Below are 22,309 nucleotides of genomic sequence, written 5' to 3'. Positions count from 1 at the left end.
CCCCATAAACCCTGACACCCGTACTAATCAATAATCTATCTATCTCTGCTTTAAAAATATCCATTGACGTGGCCTCGACAGCCTTCCGTGGCAATGAAATCCACAGATTCACCACCCTCGGACTAAAGGGATTCTTCCTCATCTCCTTACTTAAGGAACGTTGCTCTCTAACTTTCTTAGTAAACAGCGTTGAGTTTCTTTTCTTACCTTCTGCAGGTGTGATCCTTTACGAGGCCCCAGACCACAAACATATTGAACCAGTGCTTGAGTGTGTGGATGTGTTATCGCTCTGTTTACATCCACACCCACTTCATTCACTCGGTTAATGAATTCACAGTAAAGCGCACCCAGTAATTCTTCTTTTAGAACTTGTTCCTGGGAGAGGGTGTAGGAAAATATCAATCTCTTAATTTGGTTTGAATGAGAGCAAAAGTGAGATAGATAGAAGATAGAAGAGGAGGGGGGAAGGGAGTGGGGAAGGGAGGCGTGGAGAGAGATTCAGACAGTATTTATCTTACTGTACAATGAGGGAGAAAAAGTTGATTCTACTCCATTAAACATTACAGACAAGATTAGATTGCTATTAGAAACTAACATTTAGAAAATGGCATTTTCTTGTTACGATTCATGCGGCAATCTGAATGCAAGTGATCATCCATTGTATATGACAGCACAAAATTATGGACTTACTCCCCTCCCTCAAATTGTTACAGTTGGGATAAAAAGGCAAGCAAACTAATTTCTCAGAATGTTGAAATAACACAATTACCTGCAAGGGGTGCAATTTGAGACAAATAATGTCATCATCAGAGCTGCAGACTTGAGCAAACTCGACCAGTGGGTCCTGCACCCTGCGAGCCAGTGACACTGCCTGACGTAACAGCGGTGGGTAATCCCGAAATTCATTCTATTCAGCAAGGTAACAAAGTTAAAGTCATTGTAGGCAACACATCTGCAACTACTTTCTTTAACATCTACAGGTCCACCACCAATTTTCCAGCAACTGGTAGTCCGATGCCTCCTTTGATCCGGACAAAATGACAAGAATACACTCCGAAGTCCCGCTAAAAATGTGGCGCCCGGGCCGGGTGAGGCAGCCGATCTCTACCTCATCGGGACGTCCGCGGCAGATCGGTGGGTCGAATTTGCCCCCTGCGGCCGGGGCTCTGGAACTCCGGCATGGCTGGAGCCGGCAGATTTGTTCCCATAGCCGACTTCTGATGCTGACTTTGGGGGCCGGTATGTCGGTCCCCCACCACCCCCCGGTGGCCTAAGCCGACCGTTCCGGTACCGTTGGACTCCTCTCGGAGACCGTGACCTTGGTTGGTCCGGAAAATCGGATAATCCAGAAAGACCCTGGAACCAAGGGTGCCGGAAAATCGGCGGTGGACCTGTACTTATCACAAAATCACACGCGGAGAGAGTCTCCCACTCTTGCAACGATGTTTCTCAACATTAAATTGACAAACAACAAAGGACACCTTAGAATCAAGCAAACAAGCAGATGCTGGTTTACAAAGAAAACACAAACGGCTGTGCAACTCAGCGGGTCGGGCAGCATTTCTGGAGAATGTGTGTAGGTGATGTTTCAGGTCTGGACCCTTCCTCAGATACCTTCATCCCTCGGGTATATTTTTCTCAAGGGCCATCATAATTATTTTTTTTAAACAGTCACAGTATCATGGAGGTGTACAGCAAAGAAACAGACCCTTCGGCCCACCATGTCTATGCTGCCCTTCACGCCCACTATGTCCATGCCAATCTTTTGCTCACGTACACAAATCCTATTTTCCACGATTTGATCTGTATCTTTATACTCTTTGCCTATTCAAACTTTTGTCGAAATGGCTCCTAAATATAGTAATTGTATCTCATTCCACTAGCTCCTTTGGTAGTGCATTGCAGGTAACAGCCATGGTGTGTAAAAAGCCACATAGAAACATAGAAATTAGGTGCAGGAGTAGGCCATTCGGCCCTTCGAGCCTGCACCACCATTCAATATGATCATGGCTGATCATCCAACTCAGTATCCCGTACCTGCCTTCTCTCCATACCCTCTGATCCCCTTAGCCACATCTAACTCCCTCTTAAATATAGCCAATGAACTGGCCTCGACTACCCTCTGCGGCAGAGAGTTCCAGAGATTCACCACTCTCTGTGTGAAAAAAGTTCTTCTCATCTCGGTTTTAAAGGATTTCCCCCTTATCCTTAAGCTGTGACCCCTTGTCCTGGACTTCCCCAACATCGGGAGCAATCTTCCTGCATCTAGCCTGTCCAACCCCTTAAGAATTTTGTAAGTTTCTATAAGATCCCCTCTCAATCTCCTAAATTCTAGAGAGTATAAACCAAGTCTATCCAGTCTTTCTTCATAAGACAGTCCTGACATCCCAGGAATCAGTCTGGTGAACCTTCTCTGCACTCCCTCTATGGCAATAATGTCCTTCCTCAGATTTGGAGACCAAAACTGTACGCAATACTCCAGGTGTGGTCTCACCAAGACCCTGTACAACTGCAGTAGAACCTCCCTGCTCCTATACACATCCCCTCAAATCCCCATTAAAATTCATTCCTCTCATTTTAAACCTTTGCCCTCTTAATTTTGATACCCCTACCTTGGGGAAAAAGACATTCTTTGGACAGGTACATGGATAGGAAAGGTTTAGAGGGATATGGGCCTTCTGTGCAAAGGTGTGACTAGTGTAGATGAGGCATCTTGGTCGGTACGGGCAAGATAGGCCGCAGGGTCTGTTTCCATGCTGTACACTCGATGACTCGATAGACCTTAATCTATGCCTCTTATTTTATATGTAGGAAGGAACTGCAGATGCTGGTTTACACCAAGGATAGACACAAAATGCCAGATGCCATCTAATGTTAAAGTGAGTAGGAAGCAGTCTGAAGAAGGGTCTCGACCCGAAACGTCACCCATTCATCCTCTCCAGAGATGCTGCCTTTCCTGCTGTGTTACTCCAGCATTTTGTGTCCACCTTTGATGTTAAAGTGATCTTCAATAGACCAATTTGAATGAGACGATGCATTGTGCATCATCCTCCGATTGTATGAGGCACAATATACTTCATATCTATGTAGCTTGGCCTGCTCCCATTCTCCCTTTGCCCAGTCTGTGTGCTGTTCGCCAACAAGCCGTTAGTTCATTTTAGGTCGCTTTTTGAGTTACGCATTCATTACCTCGGACTTTTTGCTATTCATATAGAGAAGGGCCAGCTCATTGTCCACCAAGTGCACTCCAATAGGTGACATTTGATGCTCCTGCTCCAGTTCATTGACAATTCGTTTTATATCCTCTACAACCATAAGTGCGTCCCTAAACAGAGAAACATCTGCAACTTCAGTCTCCACAAAGTAAAACGTCCATTGTCTATACAAAAGAGTACATCTAAACGCCGACATTCATAACCACGAGGATTAAAATGGTCCGTGTAAACACCGGTGGGAACATTATGAAATGGAATCCGTGCCTATTTGTTGGAGATGGAGAAGATAAATCAGGGGCCAGTTTATTTCCTCAAAGGAAATGTCTGGCCTTCACAGTACCCCAAATCAGTAAAATAATAGTGCCGTCTCAGCGTATTTAGGAGGCATTTGTGGGAAGGATCTGTAGATGCCGGTTTAAACCGAAGATAGACACAAAAAGCTGGAGTAACTCAGCGGGTCAGGCAGCATCTCTGGAGAAAAGGAATAGGTGACGTTTCGGGTCGAGACCCAGTCGGGTCTTGACCCGAAACGTCACCTATTCCTTTTCTCCAGAGATGCTGCCTGACCCGCTGATTTACTCCAGCTTTTTGTACCGCCGAGACATTTTTACGGTGTCAACCATGGCATCAAATTAACTCTACGGACTATTGAAATGTGGTGGTTACAATGATTTCTAATGAATACATCTACTCCCCGTGACTGTGTGGGTTTTCTCCGGGTGCTCCGGTTTCCTCCCACACTCCAAAGACGTGCAGGGTTGTAGGTTAATTGGCTTCGGTAAATATTGTAAATGGTCCCTAGCGTGTAGGATAGTGCTAGCGTGCGGGGATCGCTGGTCGGCGTGGACTCAGTAGGCCGAAGGGCCAGTTTCCGCGCCGTATCTCTAAACTGAACAAGAGAATCGCTGCTCCACCTGAGTGTATTGTTTGCCCCCTTCGACAGCGCGAAGGATAGAGGTGGATAAACAGGTGCGGAATCTTGTCTGGGAAGATGGGTGGGACGGAAGAGTTAACGATACAGTTGCGAAGTGGGCAGGAATGGGAGGAAAGGGGAAAATGGGACAGGTAGTGGCGAGATCATGTTGGAGTTGGTAGATATTGCGGAGAATAAGTCGTGACGGAGGGATGGAAGGCATCTCCTGCTTCCAAGAAGGTGCCCAACCTTGCCATTAACTATGATCTATCCTTGATTGGACTTGGCTGGCTTCACCTTGCACTAAACGTTATTCCCTTTATCATGTGTCTGTACACTGTGAATGGCTCGGTTGTAATCAAGTATTGCCTTTCCGCTGACTGGATAGCATGCAACAAAAGCTTTTCACTGTACCTCGGTATACGTGACAATAAACTAAACTGAAATAGACGTACTCTATCTATATCTGTCCCGGGGAGAGGGGTAAGACAGCAGATGCGTGGGAAATAGACAAAATGTGAAATACGAATCAGACAACTTACACATTTCTCAGATAAATTTTAAGGCTGAATCGAGTGAATTAAGCTTTATAATGTTATAAAACGTTTAAGTTTTATAGGCGGCGAAAACAAGGGGGGGGGGGGGACTGACAGGGGAGGGGGGGCCCGCTGTAACGTGAGGCGGCAGGCAGTAGATAGGACTGTTTGGTACATTTATAACTTTGTTGGTGCCGACACGTGGCCACACTTATGTACCGCCTAGGTTGTAAGCAAAACAAAGTGTTTCACTGTACCTAGATACACCAGGTATCTATGACAATAACGTATCACTCAAAACAATTCTATTAAAAACATGACAAATGTTGGGCAAAACTGAATTATTCTTCAATAATTGAAAACAATTTAAATATTGTTTTGCGCAGGTTTTGAAATAATTAAAACCCGTTCCTTGGCTAAATACTAACTTAACAACATGGATTCTCACCTGTTCTCTCCACCAATCGCCACCACATGAGGCTTCTTACTCAGGAGAAACTTCTTCAAGCTTTCAATGTCCTTTGCCTGTGGACAAAGAGATGTAGAATCAAGTTGATTCGCTCTTTTAAGACCGTTTACAAGATCATCCTTCGGCAAACAAATCCAGTTAGAGCATACTCTGTAGGCCGAATAGCCTAATTCTGCTCCTATGTCTTATATCTCATGAATCTGTTCATCGTTTCCACATGGATTCTCATATATTTCAGCAGGAAAACAGACCCTTCAGCCCATCTCATCCAAGCAGTCATGGTGGCTCAGCGGTAGAGTTGCTGCCTTTCAGCGAGTGCAGCGCCGAAGGCCCGGGTTCGATCCCGATTACGGGCGCTGTCTGTACGGAGTTTGTACCTTTTCCCCGTGACCTGCGCGGGTTTTCTCCGAGATCTTTGGTTTCCTTCCACATTCCAAAGACGTACAGGTTTGCAGTTTAATCAGCTTGATAAATGTAAAAATTGTCCCTAGTGGGTGCAGGATAGTGTTAATGTGCGGGGATCACCGGCTGGTGTGGACTTGGTGGGCCGAAGGGGCTGATTCCGTGCTGTGCTTGTCTCTAAGCTAAACTCTTTAGAGTTTAGAGAGCTAAGGGCCAAACCCAGACAATTGGGACTAGCTTAGATGGTCATCTTAGTCGGCATGGACTGAGACACGTTTCCATGCTGTAATGACAATCACAATAATACTTTATTCGCCAAGTATGTTTTGCAACATACGAGGAATTTCATTTGCCAAGTCAGTCATGCATATAAAAAGCAACGGAACGCACAAAACACATTGTAACATAAACCTCCACCACAGTGACTCCTCCACATTCCCCACTGTGATGGAAGGCAAAAAAAATCTGTGCCCTATACGTCTCTATATAACACTAACTCGTGGCACATCTTTCATGAATGGTGTATTTGTCTTTTATCCAAGATAATTTAAAAAAATGGAGAGTAAATGCTGGCAATGTAACAAAAAAAACTGCGAGGCGGTGCAAAAATGTTTGCAGAAATCTTGGCAAGACAGCATCCAATGTCTCTCCTCCATCTCTTAAATTTCTACTCAAACCGGGTACCATTTTGCACACTATCAGTACAGTTTGCGTTTCGCTGCATTGAAGCAAGCTATTTTACCTTCCTCTCTCGATCTTCCTCACGCCAAGCATTCCTCCGCTTTAAGAAATAAGGCAGTCGAAGGAAGTCTGTCACTTCCCCATCACCATTGACAAGAGAACAGAATGACGGCGCATCCCTGGTGGAAACGAAAACACAAAAGAAACCACTCATTATTTGGCATCTATGGAGCTAAGGAATAGGAGACGTTTTGGGTTGAGACCATCTGAAGAAGGGTCTCTACCCGAAACGTCACCTATTCCTTCGCTCCATAGATGCTGCCTCACCCGCTGAGTTTCTCCAGCATTTTGTCTCCCTTTGATTTTTCCAGCATCTGCAGTTCCTTCTTAAACTAATTATTTGGCGGTGATTACAGGTCCATACAACAGCAGTTTATACATATATATAATATGACATATGAACATGCTAGAAATCATAAATAGTCTGAATGATTCTGTCTGATTGTTCTTCAAACAGATGAATCTACACTGTTCTATGTTTACAGATTGCAATTATAAATGAGACTGCGCAGAGAACTAACAACATTTATGATACCCGCCAGAGGAGGTAGTCGAGGCACGTACTATCATAATGATTAAAAAACCATTTGGCCAGGTACATGGATAGGATAGGTTTAGAAGGATATATGGCCAAAGGGCGAATTTCTGCACTATATGACTATCAACCTTAAGACACACAAAGACTGCAAGGTGTAAAGAGACTGTAAGGTGTAAAGCCCATAGTATGAATTGGTGTGCGAGTCCCAACCCAAAATGTGGCTTGTCCATTCCCTCCACAGATGCTGTCTCACCCAGTTCATCCAGCATTTTGTTTTTTTCCAGGCCACTCACGCCAGCAGCTTTGTGTACAGAGGAAGTTCTCATTTCAAATGATTCAAAGGAACGAGAGTACCATGGCAGACACAAAAAGCTGGAGTATCTCAGTGGGCCAGACTGCATCTCTGGAGAGAGGGAATGGGTGACGTTTCGGGTCGAGACCCTTATTCAGACAGTACCATGACAATATTCACAAACCACTATATGGTGGAGACACAGAAGGCCGGATTACAATGAATCAACATCCTTTCCCAATAAGATCATAAGAGATAGGAGCAGAATTAGGCCAGTCGGCCCATCAAGTCAACTCCGCCATTCAATCATGGCTGATCTATCTCTCCCTCCGAACCCCATTCTCCTGCCTTCTCCCCATAACCTCTGACACCCGTACTAATCAAGAATCTATCTATCCCCTGTCTTAAATATATCCACTGACTTGGCCCACCACAGCCTTCTGTGGCAAAGAATTCCACAGATTCACCACCCTTTGACTAAAGAAATTCCTCCTCATCTCCTTCCAAAAAGAACATCCTTTAATTCTGAGGCTATGACCTCCAATAAGATCAATAGGCAAGTTAAATTGATGCTTTAAGTAAAGATCCCTTTTTTCATAGAGTACTGAGTTTCAGAGTCAGATCTTTTAACAGGTTAATAACCCTTACACCACCAAAGTACACAAATTAAAGAACAAAACTGGGAGAATATCCTATTTAAATGATATCCATGTGGTATGTCTGCTCTGCATCCTAATGTATTTAATGAACATGTATAGATCACTGAAATATTTGAGCAAATGACTCTTGTTTTAAATATATACAGCATCATAGTGTATTTTATCTGAATGCATACAGCTATGTGGAACTGCAAGTTGTTGTTTAAATCACAAGTGGAATTGATTAGCAAGATCCTTCAGGGCGATGCTTTTTGAAAACATAAACAACTTCTTGCTTTTGAAACCAAGATTTTCTCTATGCATAAACATCTACACGTGTATACGGATCTTTCCTTGCACACATACCTTTCGTCTGTAAACGCCATCCCCAACACTCGGACACCTTTGCTCTGACTTTCCTCCATAAAGTCATCGTCATCCTCATCGTTTTGCTGGTCAGGCCTATATGGCGCAACCTTCAACCAGTTGTATAGCTTGCGACTGCAACACTAGCAAAAAGACCATTTGTAGAAAATTAGCCCCTTTCGACAAGAAGAGATATGTTTTCAAGCAAATATGTTAAAGACATGTTAAAGGGCAAAAATCATCCAGGGTGTAGAAAGGAAATGCAGATGCTGGTGTAGACCAAAGATAGACACAAAGTGCTGGAGTGACTCAGCTGGTCAGGCAACATCGCTGGAGAAAAAAGGATGGGTGACATTTCGGGTCGGGATCAGTCACCGATCCTTTATCTCCAGAGATGCTGCCTGACCCGCTGAGTTACTCCAGCACGTTGTGCCTACAAAACCATCCAGGTCTTTTTATGACCGATCTTGTCACAAGATTGCCAGCTGATTCTCAAGTATTTGTATTCAATCATCAGAATTGCTGTTCATTGAATTAAAACCTGCTGGTGCATCTATAACCAGCCTTACAACGTTCCACTCCACACTTCAAGTGAGACTTCATGTTTATTAACAATCTGCTGCAGTGAGCAGTTCTATCTAACCTAAAATGGCCGTGGGACTTATCATCGCCCGCCTGGGGCTTGGATATCGGGAGAGACATGGAGAACAGGGGAGAGAAAAAACACTTTGCCTTCCATCACAGTGGGTCCACTGTGATGGATGTTTGTGTGAATTAAATTGTGTGTATGTCTAGGATATTGTCTTTGTTTGTATGGCTGTGGAAACAGAATTTCGTTTGAGCCTCACTGAGGCTCAAATGACAATAATTGTATTGTATTGTATTGTATCCTGGGCCCTCACAGTCATTTATAAATGTTGACTACAGTTCAGGTAATTTTACAAAGAATTGCATTAAAAAAAAAATTATGTTCTATTTAAAGCCAAAAGATAAAGGCACAACTGTTTACCTGACCTCATCCATATTCAGATAATTAAAAAAAAAAATTAATGCCTTCCTACTTTCAATATACCATTGGTTCAATTGTCCAAAAGCATATCTTCATAGACATCAAATATCACATATATTTGTGATAAGATGATATCATATTGATAGACGGTAGACTGGAGGAACTCAGCGGGTCAGGCAGAGAAACGTCGCCTATTCCTTCTATGGAGAGAAGGAATAGGCGACGTTTCCGGTCCATATGTTGGGGGGGGGGGGGAGAGGGAAAAAGGAAAAGGCGGAGACAGTAGGCTTGTGGGAGAGCTGGGAATGGGGAGGGAGAAAGGAGAATGATAGAAATTGTTTTACCATTGATAAAAGATGATTAAGAATTATTTTGTGGGTGGCTTTTAGAAAGGCGGCGTCTACATTGCCATGATACAATTGAAATGATAAAATGGCTTTAGTAACACCAGGTATTTCAGGAAATTATCGACATTTAAAAACAAACCACGCCTGCCCCAAAGACGATGAAGAATAATTTGAAATAGTTTAATTTAGTTTGGTTTATTACTGTCACGTGTACTGCATGCTATCCAGTCAAATGCATCGTACAGTTCACATTATGAGGTGTTTAAACACATTTTCTTGCACATGGCTCTTCTGTGCATGAAGCATTTAATACTTTTTGATGGGGAGTGCCCATTTCCATTTGCCTCGCAAAGAAATATCCAAGACAGAAGGATACGTGCAATAGCGTTACAGGGGATATTAAAACAGTCCACCTGAAACTACCTGAAGACCTAACGTAGACTGGGCGATCGTTTCGCTGAACACCTTTGCTCAGTCCGCCTGAACCTACCTGATCTCCCAGTTGCGAAACACTTTAATTCTCCTTCCCATTCCCACACTGACCTTTCTGTCCTTGGGCTCCTCCATTGTCAGTGTGCGGCTAAACGCAAATTGGAGGAACAGCATCGCATATTTCGCTTGGGCAGCTCAATGGTGTGAATATTGATTTCTCTAACTTGAAGTAACCCCGGCATTCCCTCTGCCTCCATCGCTCCCCCACCAAACAGCTAACAATGGCCCGTTTCCTTTATTATCCTTACTTTTTTGCATATCTCATTCATTGTTCTTTATCTCTCGACATCATCATCTATATCTCTCGTTTCCCTCATCCCTAACCAGTCTGAAGAGCCTCGACCCGAAATATCACCCATTCCTTCTCTCCAGAGATGCTGCCTGTCACACTGAGTTACTCCAGCATTTTGTGTCTGTCTTCAGTGTAAACCAGCATCTGCAGTTCCTTCCTACACATTAAAACAATAAAAAGTCTAAAATACAGACCATGACCCTGCACTAAACAGAACGCCTGGAGAGAGGTCAAGTATTTATGAGATACCTTTGAAATATAATCTCGTGACTCAATGAGCAACTTGTTTTTCAGCTCCTTGCCCATCAGTGGGTAGAGGAACTGATTCAGAGCCCGCTCGATTGCCATGCTGCGTTGCCTGTTCCATTCTTGCACTTGGTGACTGAATTCATCACGGTAGTAGAATTGCTTGATTTCATCAAAATAGGTCTGCTCATTGCCGTAACTAAAAGATGGGAGACATAACCACAAAACAGATTCATTGCCTGGTATAATATAGCACCATATTCTAGTCTCGCTGATTAAATGTCAGCAGGAGGCAAAATCTAGCCAGGATTTTCCAATTGCAGTGATGAAGAAACTCTCTGCGTTTGCTGTCATTGTAGCAGAAAAACGATGGAGATTTGTGGAATGTGCGTTCGTTAAATATACCACAAATATATCCACAGCTGATGGTAGAAGAATTCTCTCTATAATAAAGAAAAATCCCCAAACACCTGTCCGACAGATCAGAAACACTCTTCAGGAGTCAGGTGTGGATTTATCAATGACCACTGTCCACAGAAGACGTCATGAACAGAAATACAGAGGCTACACTGCAAGATGCAAACCACTGGTTAGCCACAAAAATAGGATGGTCAGGTTAGTTTGCCAAGAAGTACTTAAAAGAACAACCACAGTTCTGGAAAAAGGTCTTGTGGACAGATGAGATGAAGATTAACATATCAGATTGAAGGCAAGAGCAAGTATGGAGGAGAGAAGGAACTGCCCAAGATCCAAAGCATACCACCTCATCTGTGAAACACAGTAGTGAGGGTATGGACTGGGCATGTATGGTTGCTGAAGGTACTGGCTCACTTATCTTCATTGATGATACAACTGCTGATGGTAGCAGCATAATGAAAAGTGAAGTGTATAGACACATCCTATCTGCTCGTTCAAAAAAAACCCTCAAAACTCATTGGCCGGCGGTTCATTCTACAGCAAGACAATGATCCCAAACATACTGCTACAGCAACAAAGGAGTTTTTCCAAAGCTAAAAAATGGTCAATTCTTGAGTGGCCAAGTTAATCACCCAATCTGAACCCAATTGAGCATGCCTTTTATATTCTGAAGAGAAAACTGAAGGGGACTAGCCCCCAAAACAAGCATAAGCTAAAGATGGCTGCAATAAAGATGGCTGCAATAAAAATGGCAGAGCAACACCAGAGAAGACACCCAGCAATTGATGATGACACCATACAGGCGTCACGTGTCGAATTGTCGCGGGGTGACGCCTGTATGGTCGTGAGTAGTCGCCCAATGAGTTGTACCTTTTTCTGGTCGCCGCTGGATTTTCAACATGTTGAACATTTTCGGCCACCTGCTGCGACTATGACGGGTGCCGGCAAGTCGCCGAAAAAAATCGCGTAAGTGGGACAGGCCCTTGACATATTTCAAGGAACTGCAATTAATTTTTATGGAACGCAGTGAAGAATAAACAGGAAAAAGAGAACCGTGAACTCTAATCTGTCGAGGTAATCTGGTAACAATCAAAACCCGAACGCAAGAACCAAAATTCAATGTTACAAGGAGCTCACAGGGAATTTTTTGGAAAGATGTTATTATAAAAATGACAATCATGGTATCATAAAATATACATCCTTCACACTGCGGTACCATGGGTCAGATCAGCATCTTTCTCCCCTTTCCTATCGCCAATTGTGAAAACTCACCCGTCAAGTCCCTTCATGTCAATACAGATCTCCATACTTAGCAAGCCGTCTTCCTCAGCAAGGCATATCTTCAAGAACTGATCATCTCTCAATTCTTTGACAGGCTTATTCTTTACGTATTTGAAAGAATAAGCGTAGTGCACTTCATCAATGTCCTGAAACCATAAAATCCAAATGTTACAATACTGAAAACTCCTATTTACAATATTTCTTCTGTGGACGTGCCTTTTTTTAGAAATATTACCATGGTTATGAAAATGATTATTTGTAAACCAACATCTGCAGTTTCTTCCCACACCTTTAATTTAATCATACCAGTTTTTGCCTAATCTTATATTTAAATACCAACTTTCACAATGTAGGATTGCGATATATTATGTTACCTAATCTCCAAAGGATTCATTTTCAGAACTTTCTGTCAGATTTTAGAACAGTCAGATTTTAGGCTCTGAGATGTTTAAGAAAGAACTGCAGATGCTGGAAAAATCGAAGGTAGACAAAAAACGCTGGAGACACTCAGCGGTTGAGGCACCATCTCTGGAGAGAAGGAATAGACGACGTTTCGGGTCGAGACCCTTTTTAAATGTTGACAGTTTCCTGAAATACCTGGTGTTACTGAAGTCAGGCACTTCCAAAGTGCATTTCAATTGTATCATGGCAATGCAGACACCACCTTTCTAAAAGTCATCCACAAAATAATTCTCATCATCTTTTATCAATGATAAAACAATTTCTATCATTCTCCTTTACATAGAAAATAGGTGCATGAGTAGACCATTCGGCCCTTCGAGCCTGCACTGCCATTCAATATGATCATCCAACTCAGTATCCTGTACCTGCCTTCTCTCCATACCCCCTGATCCCTTTAGCCACAAGGGCCACATCTAACTCCCTCTTAAATATAGCCAATGAACTGACCTTTCTCCCTTCTTCCCCTCCCCCTTCCCAGCTCTCCCACAAGCCTACTGTCTCTGCCTTTTCCTTTCCTTTTCCCTCCCCCGACATCAGTCTGAAGAAGGACCTCGACCTGAAACGTCGCTTATTCCTTCTCTCCATAGATGCTGCCTCACCCGCTGAGTTTCTCCAGCACTTTGTGTCTACCTAAGGCTCCGAGATGGTTACTTCAAGATTTTGCTGTATAAATACACATCGCAATAAGGTACATTAGAGTTTAATTGTTGATGAAATGGTCAAGTCAATAGTTTTTTTTATCATCATGTGTCCCAGACAGAACAATGAAATTCTTACCTGTAGCAACACAACAGAATATGTAAACTCAGGGAAAAAAGCCCTAAGTACATTTAATATATATATCCATGTTTATTCATAATAGAATAATACAAGAAGATTTTTTTTTTTTTTTTTTTTTTTAAAGAGTGGATGAAATTACAAAAATGCTAGTAATCCGAAATAAAAAGCAGAAAATGCTGGAGATATTCAGCAGATTGGGCAGCATCTGCGGAAGGATAAACAGTTAACAATTCAGGTCCCAGACTTTCATCATCTGAGGCAGGGTCCCTGCACCTAAACCTCCTTCCACGGATATCGTTTTACTCTAAACCTGACCCACTGAGTTACTCCAGCACCTCTGTGCATTTAAAAAAAAAAAAAACTAGCACCTGCAGTTCCTGGTTTCTACACTCCAGCATTTTTTTTTTACAAATTTTCTGCTTTTATTTCAGATAACTTTGTTCCTTGCAAATCAAACTAGATTAGGCAAAAATTAGGCATTAAAATATGCCTAATGTAGTAGAGACAAGGAACTGCAGAAGCTGGTTTACATAAAAAGCCACAAAGTGCTGCAGTAACTCAGCGGGTCAGGCAGCATTTCTGAAGAACATGGATAGGTGATGTTTTGGGTTGGGATCCTCTTAAAGAACTAGTCTGAAGAACGGCCCCGAACCAAAAGCAGTCTGAAGGGTCCCGAAACAAAATCTCTCCTATCGAGAGATGCTGCCAAACCTGCTGAGTTACTCCAGCACTTTGTGGCTTTTTTAAAATGTGAACCAGCACCAGCAGTTCCTCATTTCTACTACATTAGGCATATTTTATTTGCCACCCGCTTGTATTCTCGGCTAATTTTAACTATGGATTAAGTTTACTGTGTGCCGCTATTATCCAGTTTCAGTGCTGGAATAGGGATGTGGGTGGAAAGGCTTGTATCTGAATTTAGTGCACACCATCACAACAAAAATGTATGAATTTGCATCCTGTATTTGATATGCTGTAAGTGAAGACAAAACAAAATTCCAATTTTGCGTCCCTTGCATTATATACAGAAACTCCATGAATCACACATTACCTTTTTGCCTTTCTTCGAGGGAGTAATGTTAATCTTGGCTCTCTCTTGAAAGGTCTGTCTTAGAACCTGCTTGACCAATGGTTCTCGGGCAATCTGCATGGCCACCATGTATCGGGAGCCTTCCAGTACGACCTCAGGCGTTGGAAATTGGCTGAAAGATTAAAATATTAACAGATGGATATAGATCTTTAACAAATCTATATTCCGTCAAGTATTAAGTTCAATAAGATCATTAAATGTTTGCACGTTGGCTTTGAATGACAGTTAAACAGGGAAGTATGTACACACAACTTTATGCATTGGAAAGGAGGTGGGAAAATATTATAAGTACCGTAATTATCTAAACCTCACTGGATTGGCAGGGAGAGGAGCACTCCCAGTCAGGCCCTACCTGCAGTCAGAGTCTCACTAGCAGCGCATGCTGCCCTTCGGACGGCTGCTACGTGGAGGAGACGGTTGCCCACCTCTTCCAAAGCGTGTATTTGTGAAGAGGGTATGGAGAATGATGCAAGGGTCCTTGTCGCAGTTCATCCCAAACAGCTCCGCAACAGAGGACTTTCTGATTTACGGGCTGTTACCGGGAACTCAACAGGAGACGGGTGTCAGAGGTGATGGGGAGAAGGTAGGAGAATGGGGTTAGGAGGGAGAGATAGATCAGCCACGATTGAATGGTGGAGTAGACGTGATGGGCCGAATGGCCGAATTCTGCTCCTATCACTTACGAATTTAGGAGATGAACATCAAGATCATCAACTCGGTGAAAGACGGCCTTTGGTCGGCCTGAAACTTGACCACTCGGCAGAGCGAGATGTCCGTCGGGGAATGATGCCGTCTGGCCCGCTCCAGACTGCAGGAGGACGTGCTGAGGAACGCGCTGAAGCTGGGTGCAGCCAACGCCAAGGCTCTGTGGGGGAGGACCACAGTCTAGGGTCCTTCCGCTGCTGGACATTGAGGAGCAGAGTCCGGTGGGGACACCCCTCAAACAAGGGAAGGGATATCACCCCAGGGGGTGAATGAGGGTCAGGGGCATTTTTGTGTAAAGGCTGGTGCTCACACTACTGAGTACGACACTATTGAATGTACAGACACTAAAAATATGACTTCTATACTGCTTTTGTTATGCAAATAATTTTTTAATTTTGCAAAGTTTATTTTTGACATATAGTAAAAAAAAATCTAAAACCTAATATGAACACCAAGCAATAAAATTGCATCAAAAAGAATTGCAGGTGCAAGAATCTTGAGTAAAACTCAAAATGCTGGAGGAACTTGGCGGGTCAGGCAGCATCTGTGGAGGGGAAAGATGGTCAAGGCCCTTCTTCAGACTTTAGTCATCCCGACCTGAAAGGTAATCTAGCCATGTCCTCCAGATATGCTGAGTTACTCCAGCACTTTGTGTGTTTTACTCATGAACACCAAGCAGTGAGTAACTTTTTGTGCTAACCTGCAGACGTAATCTTTCGCCAATTCAAGTGGTTCCGCAGGAAATTGCTCGGTTTCATGGCGCTGGTAACTGTCTCGGAGATTTTCACCAAACTGCTCAGGAGTCAGCCCAAATTTCTTTGCAAGCCCATCTGCAAGACAGAGAGCCCATCAAGATGTGTTAACAAGTGTAGATCTTTGATTTATCTCTACAGATATTACAAAACATATAAAGCATTAAAATGGCAGTGACAGTATGACGCTGCTAAACTTGGACTAGACACAACACAGCGTAGTTTTTTAAAAGTTTAGTTTAGTTTAAGAGAGCACGGAAACAGGCCCTTCAGCCCACTGAGTCCGCACCCACCAGCGATCCCCACACACTAACACTAACTCACCCACACTAGGGGCAATTTACAATTTTACCGAAGCCAATTAACCTGCAAATCTGAAAGTCGTTGGGAGTGTGGGAGGAAACCCTATCCCCCCGGTGAAAACCCACGCAGGTTATGGGGAGAACGTACAAACTCCGTGCACACGGCACTCATAGTCAGGATCGAACGCGGAGCTGTGGCGCTGTAAGTCAGCAACTTTTTTTTACTTTTTTGTCAGTAACTTTTCCATTCAGTGGGAAATCTGTCTGGTCATTTGAAGTCACTTTGGATTTGATCACATAGAAGACAGGCCAATTTTGTAGTTATACCCAAAATGTACCTTAAATTTGGCAAGACCAATCTTTATTTTAATCCAGACATTGCCCCTAAACGAGACTCACGTCGCAGCGGCCTCTGCAGTCCGTCTGTCGTTTTTTTATTTTTTGTCTCGTTTGTATGTAGTTTTTTTTATTTTTTAAACTGGGTATGTATGTGTGGGGCGGGGGGAGGGGGGGGGTGGTGAAACTTTTAAAAATCTTTCCCCTGCACGGAGAACCCGACCTTTACTCTGTGGGGTCTCCGTTGTCATTGGGGTCGAGCACCGTGGAGCGGCCTCCAACCGGAACGACCTGGGGCTCCAGTCGCGGAGCTGCGGACTTACCCACCATCGTGGAGCTGGCCGAGTTCGGAGCGGGAGGAGCGGTGGTGGCGCGCTGCTGCGGCCCGACCCAGGAGATTCGGGGGCTCCAGCCGCCGGCCCGGTGGACGGTGACACCGGGAGCCGGCGGGTCCCTGCTGGGAGACCACTTTTCAGGGCTTCCGCTACGGCGACTTCTCCCGCCCGAGTTGCGGGGTTGAGGATGACCTGGAGCGGGGCCTTACATCGCCCGGCGCGTCTTTAAATGGCCGCGGGACTTGTTGGCGCACGCCGGGGGCTCCAACACCAAGACCCGGAGCGCGGCCTTGCATCACCCGGTGCGGCTTTATAATTGCCGAGGGACTTATTTACCATCGCCCTGCCGGGGGCTTTGACTCTGACATCGGGAGGAGAACGAGGAGTGCAGGGGAGAGATAAGACTTTGCCTTCCATCACAGCGAGGAGGAGATTCACTGTGATGGATGTTCGTGTAAATTGTGTTGTGTCTTGGTTCTTCTTCTTGTTTGTATGACTGCAGAAACCAAATTTTGTTTGAACCTCTGGGTTCAAATGACAACAAATAAATTGTATTGTAAATGCCGTTTAGAAATAAAAGTTTAAAATTAAAAATTCATATTATTTCCTTTAGTTCACAAAGGCAAACGTAGGCAAAGATTTTGTATAGGAAGCTGAAGACAATAAGCTGCAATTCTTTACCTAGACCAGCGTTCTGGCAAATAGTGTACATGTCTCTGCGGGAAGCTTGCTTCAGCTCTGGTCCATGACGTTCATCGTCTTCAACCTCCTCATCTCGTTCTCCTGAAAGAATGACAACGAAAATATAACAGTTCAACCAAGCACCCAACTTTACTGAAGTTATTGACAACAAATTATGGATAATATTTCCAATAAAATAAATATTTTAAAAAATAATAATGGATACTATCACAATGTTACCCGTTAAGATTCATCCTGCACAAAAATGGTCCTTCAGCTCACTATGTCAATGGCGATCTTTCCCCCCCCCCCACTACCTCCTTGAACAGCACGTTCCAGATATCCGCTCGATCAACCAGATATCAACCAAATATCAGATAGTCAAGAGCCAAGAGTGTTTTATTGTCATGTGTCCCAGATAGAACAATGAAATTCTTACTTTCTGCAGTACAACAGAATATGTAAACATAGTGCACTGTGAACAATATATTTTTTAGAGGCCCAGTAAGCTCAGACTGGATGCCTGTGACTAGTGGTGTGCCTCATAGCTCGACGCTGGGCCCATTAATGTTTGTCATCTATATCAATGATTTGGATGAGGACATACACGGCAGATGACACAAAAGTGAGTGGTTTTGCAGATAGTGAAGATGGTTGTGAAAAATTGCAGCAGGATCTTGATTGGTTGGCCAGTTTGGCGGAGGAATGGTTGATGGAATTTAATGTAGAGAAATGTGAGGTGTTGCGTTTTGGGAAGTCTAACATTGGCAGGACCTACACAGTAAATGGTAGGCCTCTGGGGAGTGTTGTAGAGCAGAAGGATCTAGGAGTGCAGGTGCATGGTTCCTTGAAGGTGGAGTCGCAGGTAGATTGGGACAAGGCTTTTGGCACATTGGCCTTCATCAGTTAGAGCATTGAGTAGAGAAGTTGGGAGATCATGTTACAGTTGTATAAGACGTCGGTGAGGCCACATTTAGAGTATTGTGTTCAGTTCTGGGCAACAAGTTGTCAAACTGGAAATGATACAGAGAAGGTTTACGAGAATATTGCCAGTACTAGCGGATGTGAGCTATAGGGAAAGGATGAGTAGGCTGGGACTCTATTCCTGGGAGCGCAGGAGGATGAGGGGTGATCTTATAGAGGTGTATAAGATCATTAGAGGAATAGGTCAGGTAGATGCATCAAATCTCTTGCCCAGTATGAGCTAATTGTGCCTGTTTCCACACTGTATCACTCTATGACTATAAAAAAAACACACACACGCACCTCTATGACTCTATAACCTGGAAACCGGCGGGCTTTTGGGACGTGGGAGGAAACCAGAGCACCCAGAGGAAACCCACACGGTCAGAGAGAACACGCAAACTCCACAGTCGGCACCCGACATCAGAATGGAACCCGGGTCTCTGGTGCCGTGAATCAGCAGGACTACCAGCTGCACCACCCCAATGGGCTATACTGGGGCAACCAGAACTGCTGATTCATGTGGAGGAAACTAATAGTGAATTTTCTGTGAAAAGCGAGACATACCAACCTTCCTCCTCATCCTCTCCAACTTGCTGACTCTTTTTGTATTTCTTCTTACTTGGTTTTAATGCATTTTGCATTTTTGGAATATCACGACCATAATACAACAAGAAGTGATTGTACACGTCCTGCAGTTCATCGTTCGACTGCACGTCCTTCAGTCTGAAAAGATGGAAAGAGGGAATATTCACAGGACAAAGAAACAAGAAGCAAACTTCACAGAAGCAAATGCAGAAGGAAACACAGAAACAATCCGCCACTTAGCATTCTCAAATGCTGTCGAAAATGAGCTTCTTTCGTTTAGTTTAGAGATACAGCGCGGAAACATGCCCTGCGGCCCACTGGGTCTGCACCGACCAGCGATCCCTGCACATTAACGCTATCCTGCACACACACTAGGGAACAATTTTACATTTACAACAAACCAATTTACCAACAAACCTTTGGAGTGTGGGAGGAAACTGAAGGGCTCCGAGAAATGCCCACGCAGGTCATGGGGGGAACGTAGAAACTCCGTACAGACAAGCACCCATGGTCAGGATCGAACCCGGGTCTCTGGCGCTGTGAGGCAGCTGCTCTACCGCTGCGCCCCCGTGTCGCCCATTGACTTCCATCAATTTCAAAATAGATGGCACAATTCACAGTGAATGATTGGGCTCTGGGGAGTGTTGTAGAGCAGAGGGATCTAGGAGTGCAGGTTACCCGAGAGTGGCTTTGCAGGTAGATAGGCAGCTTTTTCTATATTGGCCTTCACAAGTCAGGGTTTTGAGTATAGAGGTTGGGACGCCATGTTGTTCAAGACCCTGATGAAGCTGCAATTAAGAGTATTGTGTTCAGCTTTGGTCACCCTGCTACAACAATGATGTCACTAAGGTGAAAATGGGTGCAGTGAAGATTTACAAGGATCTTGCCAAGACTCAAGGGCCTGAGCTATTGGGGGAAGATTGGGCAGGCGAGGACTTTATTCCTTGGACCTTAGAGGTGTATAAATTCATGCGGGCAATATATGTGTGTGTATATGCGAGTATGTATATATATACACACACACACACATTTTTTTCTCTCATTTATTATATTGTTTACAGTGTACTATTTAATTAAAAAAATTCTGTTGTGCTGCTGCAAGTAAGAATTTCAATGTTCTATCTGGGATATATGATAATAAACCACTTAAGGTTAGAGGGGAAAGATTTAATAGGCGCCTCAGGGGGCAACCTTTTCCACTCAGAGGTGGTGGGTATGTGGAATGAGCTGCCAGAGGAGGTAGTTGAGGAAGGTACAAGAACAGCATTTACAAGCAGGTACATGGATAGGAAAGGTTTAGTGGAATATGGGCCAAATGCGGGAAAATGCGATTAGTTTAGATGGGGCATCTTGGTTGGCACGGGCGAGTTGGGCGGTATGATTCTAATCACACTGTACGACAATGAAAGATTTAAATATCTAGGCAAAGATATATTTTAAATTGCAAATTACTTTCCAGGAAAGCCTAACAGGCTACTTGATAATATTGAGGGCGGCAAGGTAGTGCAGCAGTAGAGGTGCTGCCTTACAGCGCTAGAGACACGGGTTCAATCTTTTTTAAGGGTGCTGTCTGTATGGAGTTTGTACGATCTCCCTGTAACCACATGGGTTTTCCCCAGGTGCTTCAGTTTCCACCCACAACTCACAGGACGTACAGGTTTGTAGCTTAATTCGGCTTCGGTAAAGATTGTAAATTGTCCCTAGTCTGTAGGATCGTGCCATTGTGCGGGGATCGCTGGTCGGCGCGGAGCCGGTGGGCCGAAGGGCCTGTTTCCACTTTGTTTCTCAAAACGAAACCTCCAAATGACACGAGGACGTTACCTTTCAAGATCTGCCGTGTCAAGTGCTCTAACGCCATCCGCCAGGGGCTTGTCGGGGTCCGCAGAGATTTGTTCGTACTGGTACGCTTGCATCTTCTGGAATAGCCGGTTCAGGTTTTCTTTGCGAGTCTTCAGCTGTGTCCACTGTAATGGACCATTGCAAAAGGTGACTCAAGCAGAACTGTGGAATATTCATCAGTGAACAAAAAAGAGATTCCAACAGACCCAATAAGTGGGAGCAAAAACATAGCAGCTCATTTTTCTCATCTAGGCTTCTAAACTAAAGTTATAGTGCAACTCCCCGCATTAAATACATAAAACATGGAACATGGAACGGTACAGCACTGGAACGGGCCTTCCAGCCTATAGGGTTTGTGTTGAACATGATGCCGAGCTGAACTGATCTCATCCGCCTGCATATGATCCATATCCCTCCATTCCCTGCACTTTCATGTGCCCATCACAAAGTCTCTTAAACACCACCATGGTATCAAAAGCCAGAACTTGCTCACCAGCCTCCCTGGTCACGCTCTGATGTTGTATAATTAGTCCATTTGCCAAAGACATAGACACAAAATGCTGGAGTAACTCAGCGGGACAGGCAGCATCTCTGGAGAGAAGGAATGGGTGACGTTTCGGGTCTTTAGATTGAGAGTCAGGGGAGATGGAGTCACATAGATAAGGGAGTGTACGAGATCAAAAGTGATGCAGATCAAGGAAAATGTAGAATAGATCATCTTTAGTTGGGAGAAGGTGACAACAAAGCAAACAGAGATAAAAAGTAATCGGGGAACAGTCAGACTGGTGGGAGAACTGGGAAGGTGGGGGGGATGGAGAGAGAGAGGGAAAGCAAGGGTTACGAAGTTAGAGAAGTTAATATTCATACCGTTGGGGTGTAAGTCCGAGTGGTTAATTATAGCTATGAGAGACAAGCAAAAGCTAAATTATATTTTTAAGAATTACCTGCATTAACTTTAACGTTCTTGATTACATAAATTTGGCTTTCCGTGATTTTAATTTTATAGACGTTAACTTATTAATTGATTTAGTTCAGTTTAGTTTCAAGATACAGCGTGGAAACAGGGTCCACTGAGTCCGCGCCGACCAGCGACCAACCCATACACTAGTTCTATCTTACACTCATAGGGACAATTTTGCAGATGCCAAATCGGACGTCTTTGGAATGTGGGAGGAAACCGGAGCACCCGGACAAAACCCACGTGGTCACAGGCAGAACGTCCAAACTACCTGTAGTCAGGATTGAACCTGGGTCTCCGGTGCCGTGAGGCAGCATCTCTACC

At 44.0% G+C, this 22,309-nt stretch overlaps 1 protein-coding gene across 1 annotated transcript in view; it reads right to left on the bottom strand.

Moving 5' to 3' along the window:
- The window catches only part of supt6h (SPT6 homolog, histone chaperone and transcription elongation factor), a 92,225-nt gene that overhangs the window by 45,633 nt on the left and 24,283 nt on the right, over positions 1-22,309 (bottom strand). Inside the window, exons 11-23 of the mRNA XM_033046402.1 lie at positions 21,010-21,152; positions 19,172-19,326; positions 17,638-17,739; positions 15,932-16,061; positions 14,488-14,638; positions 12,186-12,340; positions 10,500-10,695; positions 8,111-8,253; positions 6,278-6,395; positions 5,113-5,189; positions 3,190-3,325; positions 770-907; positions 208-375 (exon numbers count right to left, since the gene is read on the bottom strand). Of these exons, the coding sequence (XP_032902293.1) occupies positions 208-375; positions 770-907; positions 3,190-3,325; positions 5,113-5,189; positions 6,278-6,395; positions 8,111-8,253; positions 10,500-10,695; positions 12,186-12,340; positions 14,488-14,638; positions 15,932-16,061; positions 17,638-17,739; positions 19,172-19,326; positions 21,010-21,152 (1,812 nt within the window). The remainder of the gene's footprint in view (positions 1-207; positions 376-769; positions 908-3,189; positions 3,326-5,112; positions 5,190-6,277; positions 6,396-8,110; positions 8,254-10,499; positions 10,696-12,185; positions 12,341-14,487; positions 14,639-15,931; positions 16,062-17,637; positions 17,740-19,171; positions 19,327-21,009; positions 21,153-22,309) is intronic.

This window comes from Amblyraja radiata, chromosome 28, assembly GCF_010909765.2.
Source record: "Amblyraja radiata isolate CabotCenter1 chromosome 28, sAmbRad1.1.pri, whole genome shotgun sequence".
In the NCBI taxonomy this organism is placed as follows: Eukaryota; Metazoa; Chordata; class Chondrichthyes; order Rajiformes; family Rajidae; genus Amblyraja; species Amblyraja radiata.
Note: the sequence above shows the minus strand (reverse complement) of the source record. Positions and strands in the feature narration are given on the sequence as shown.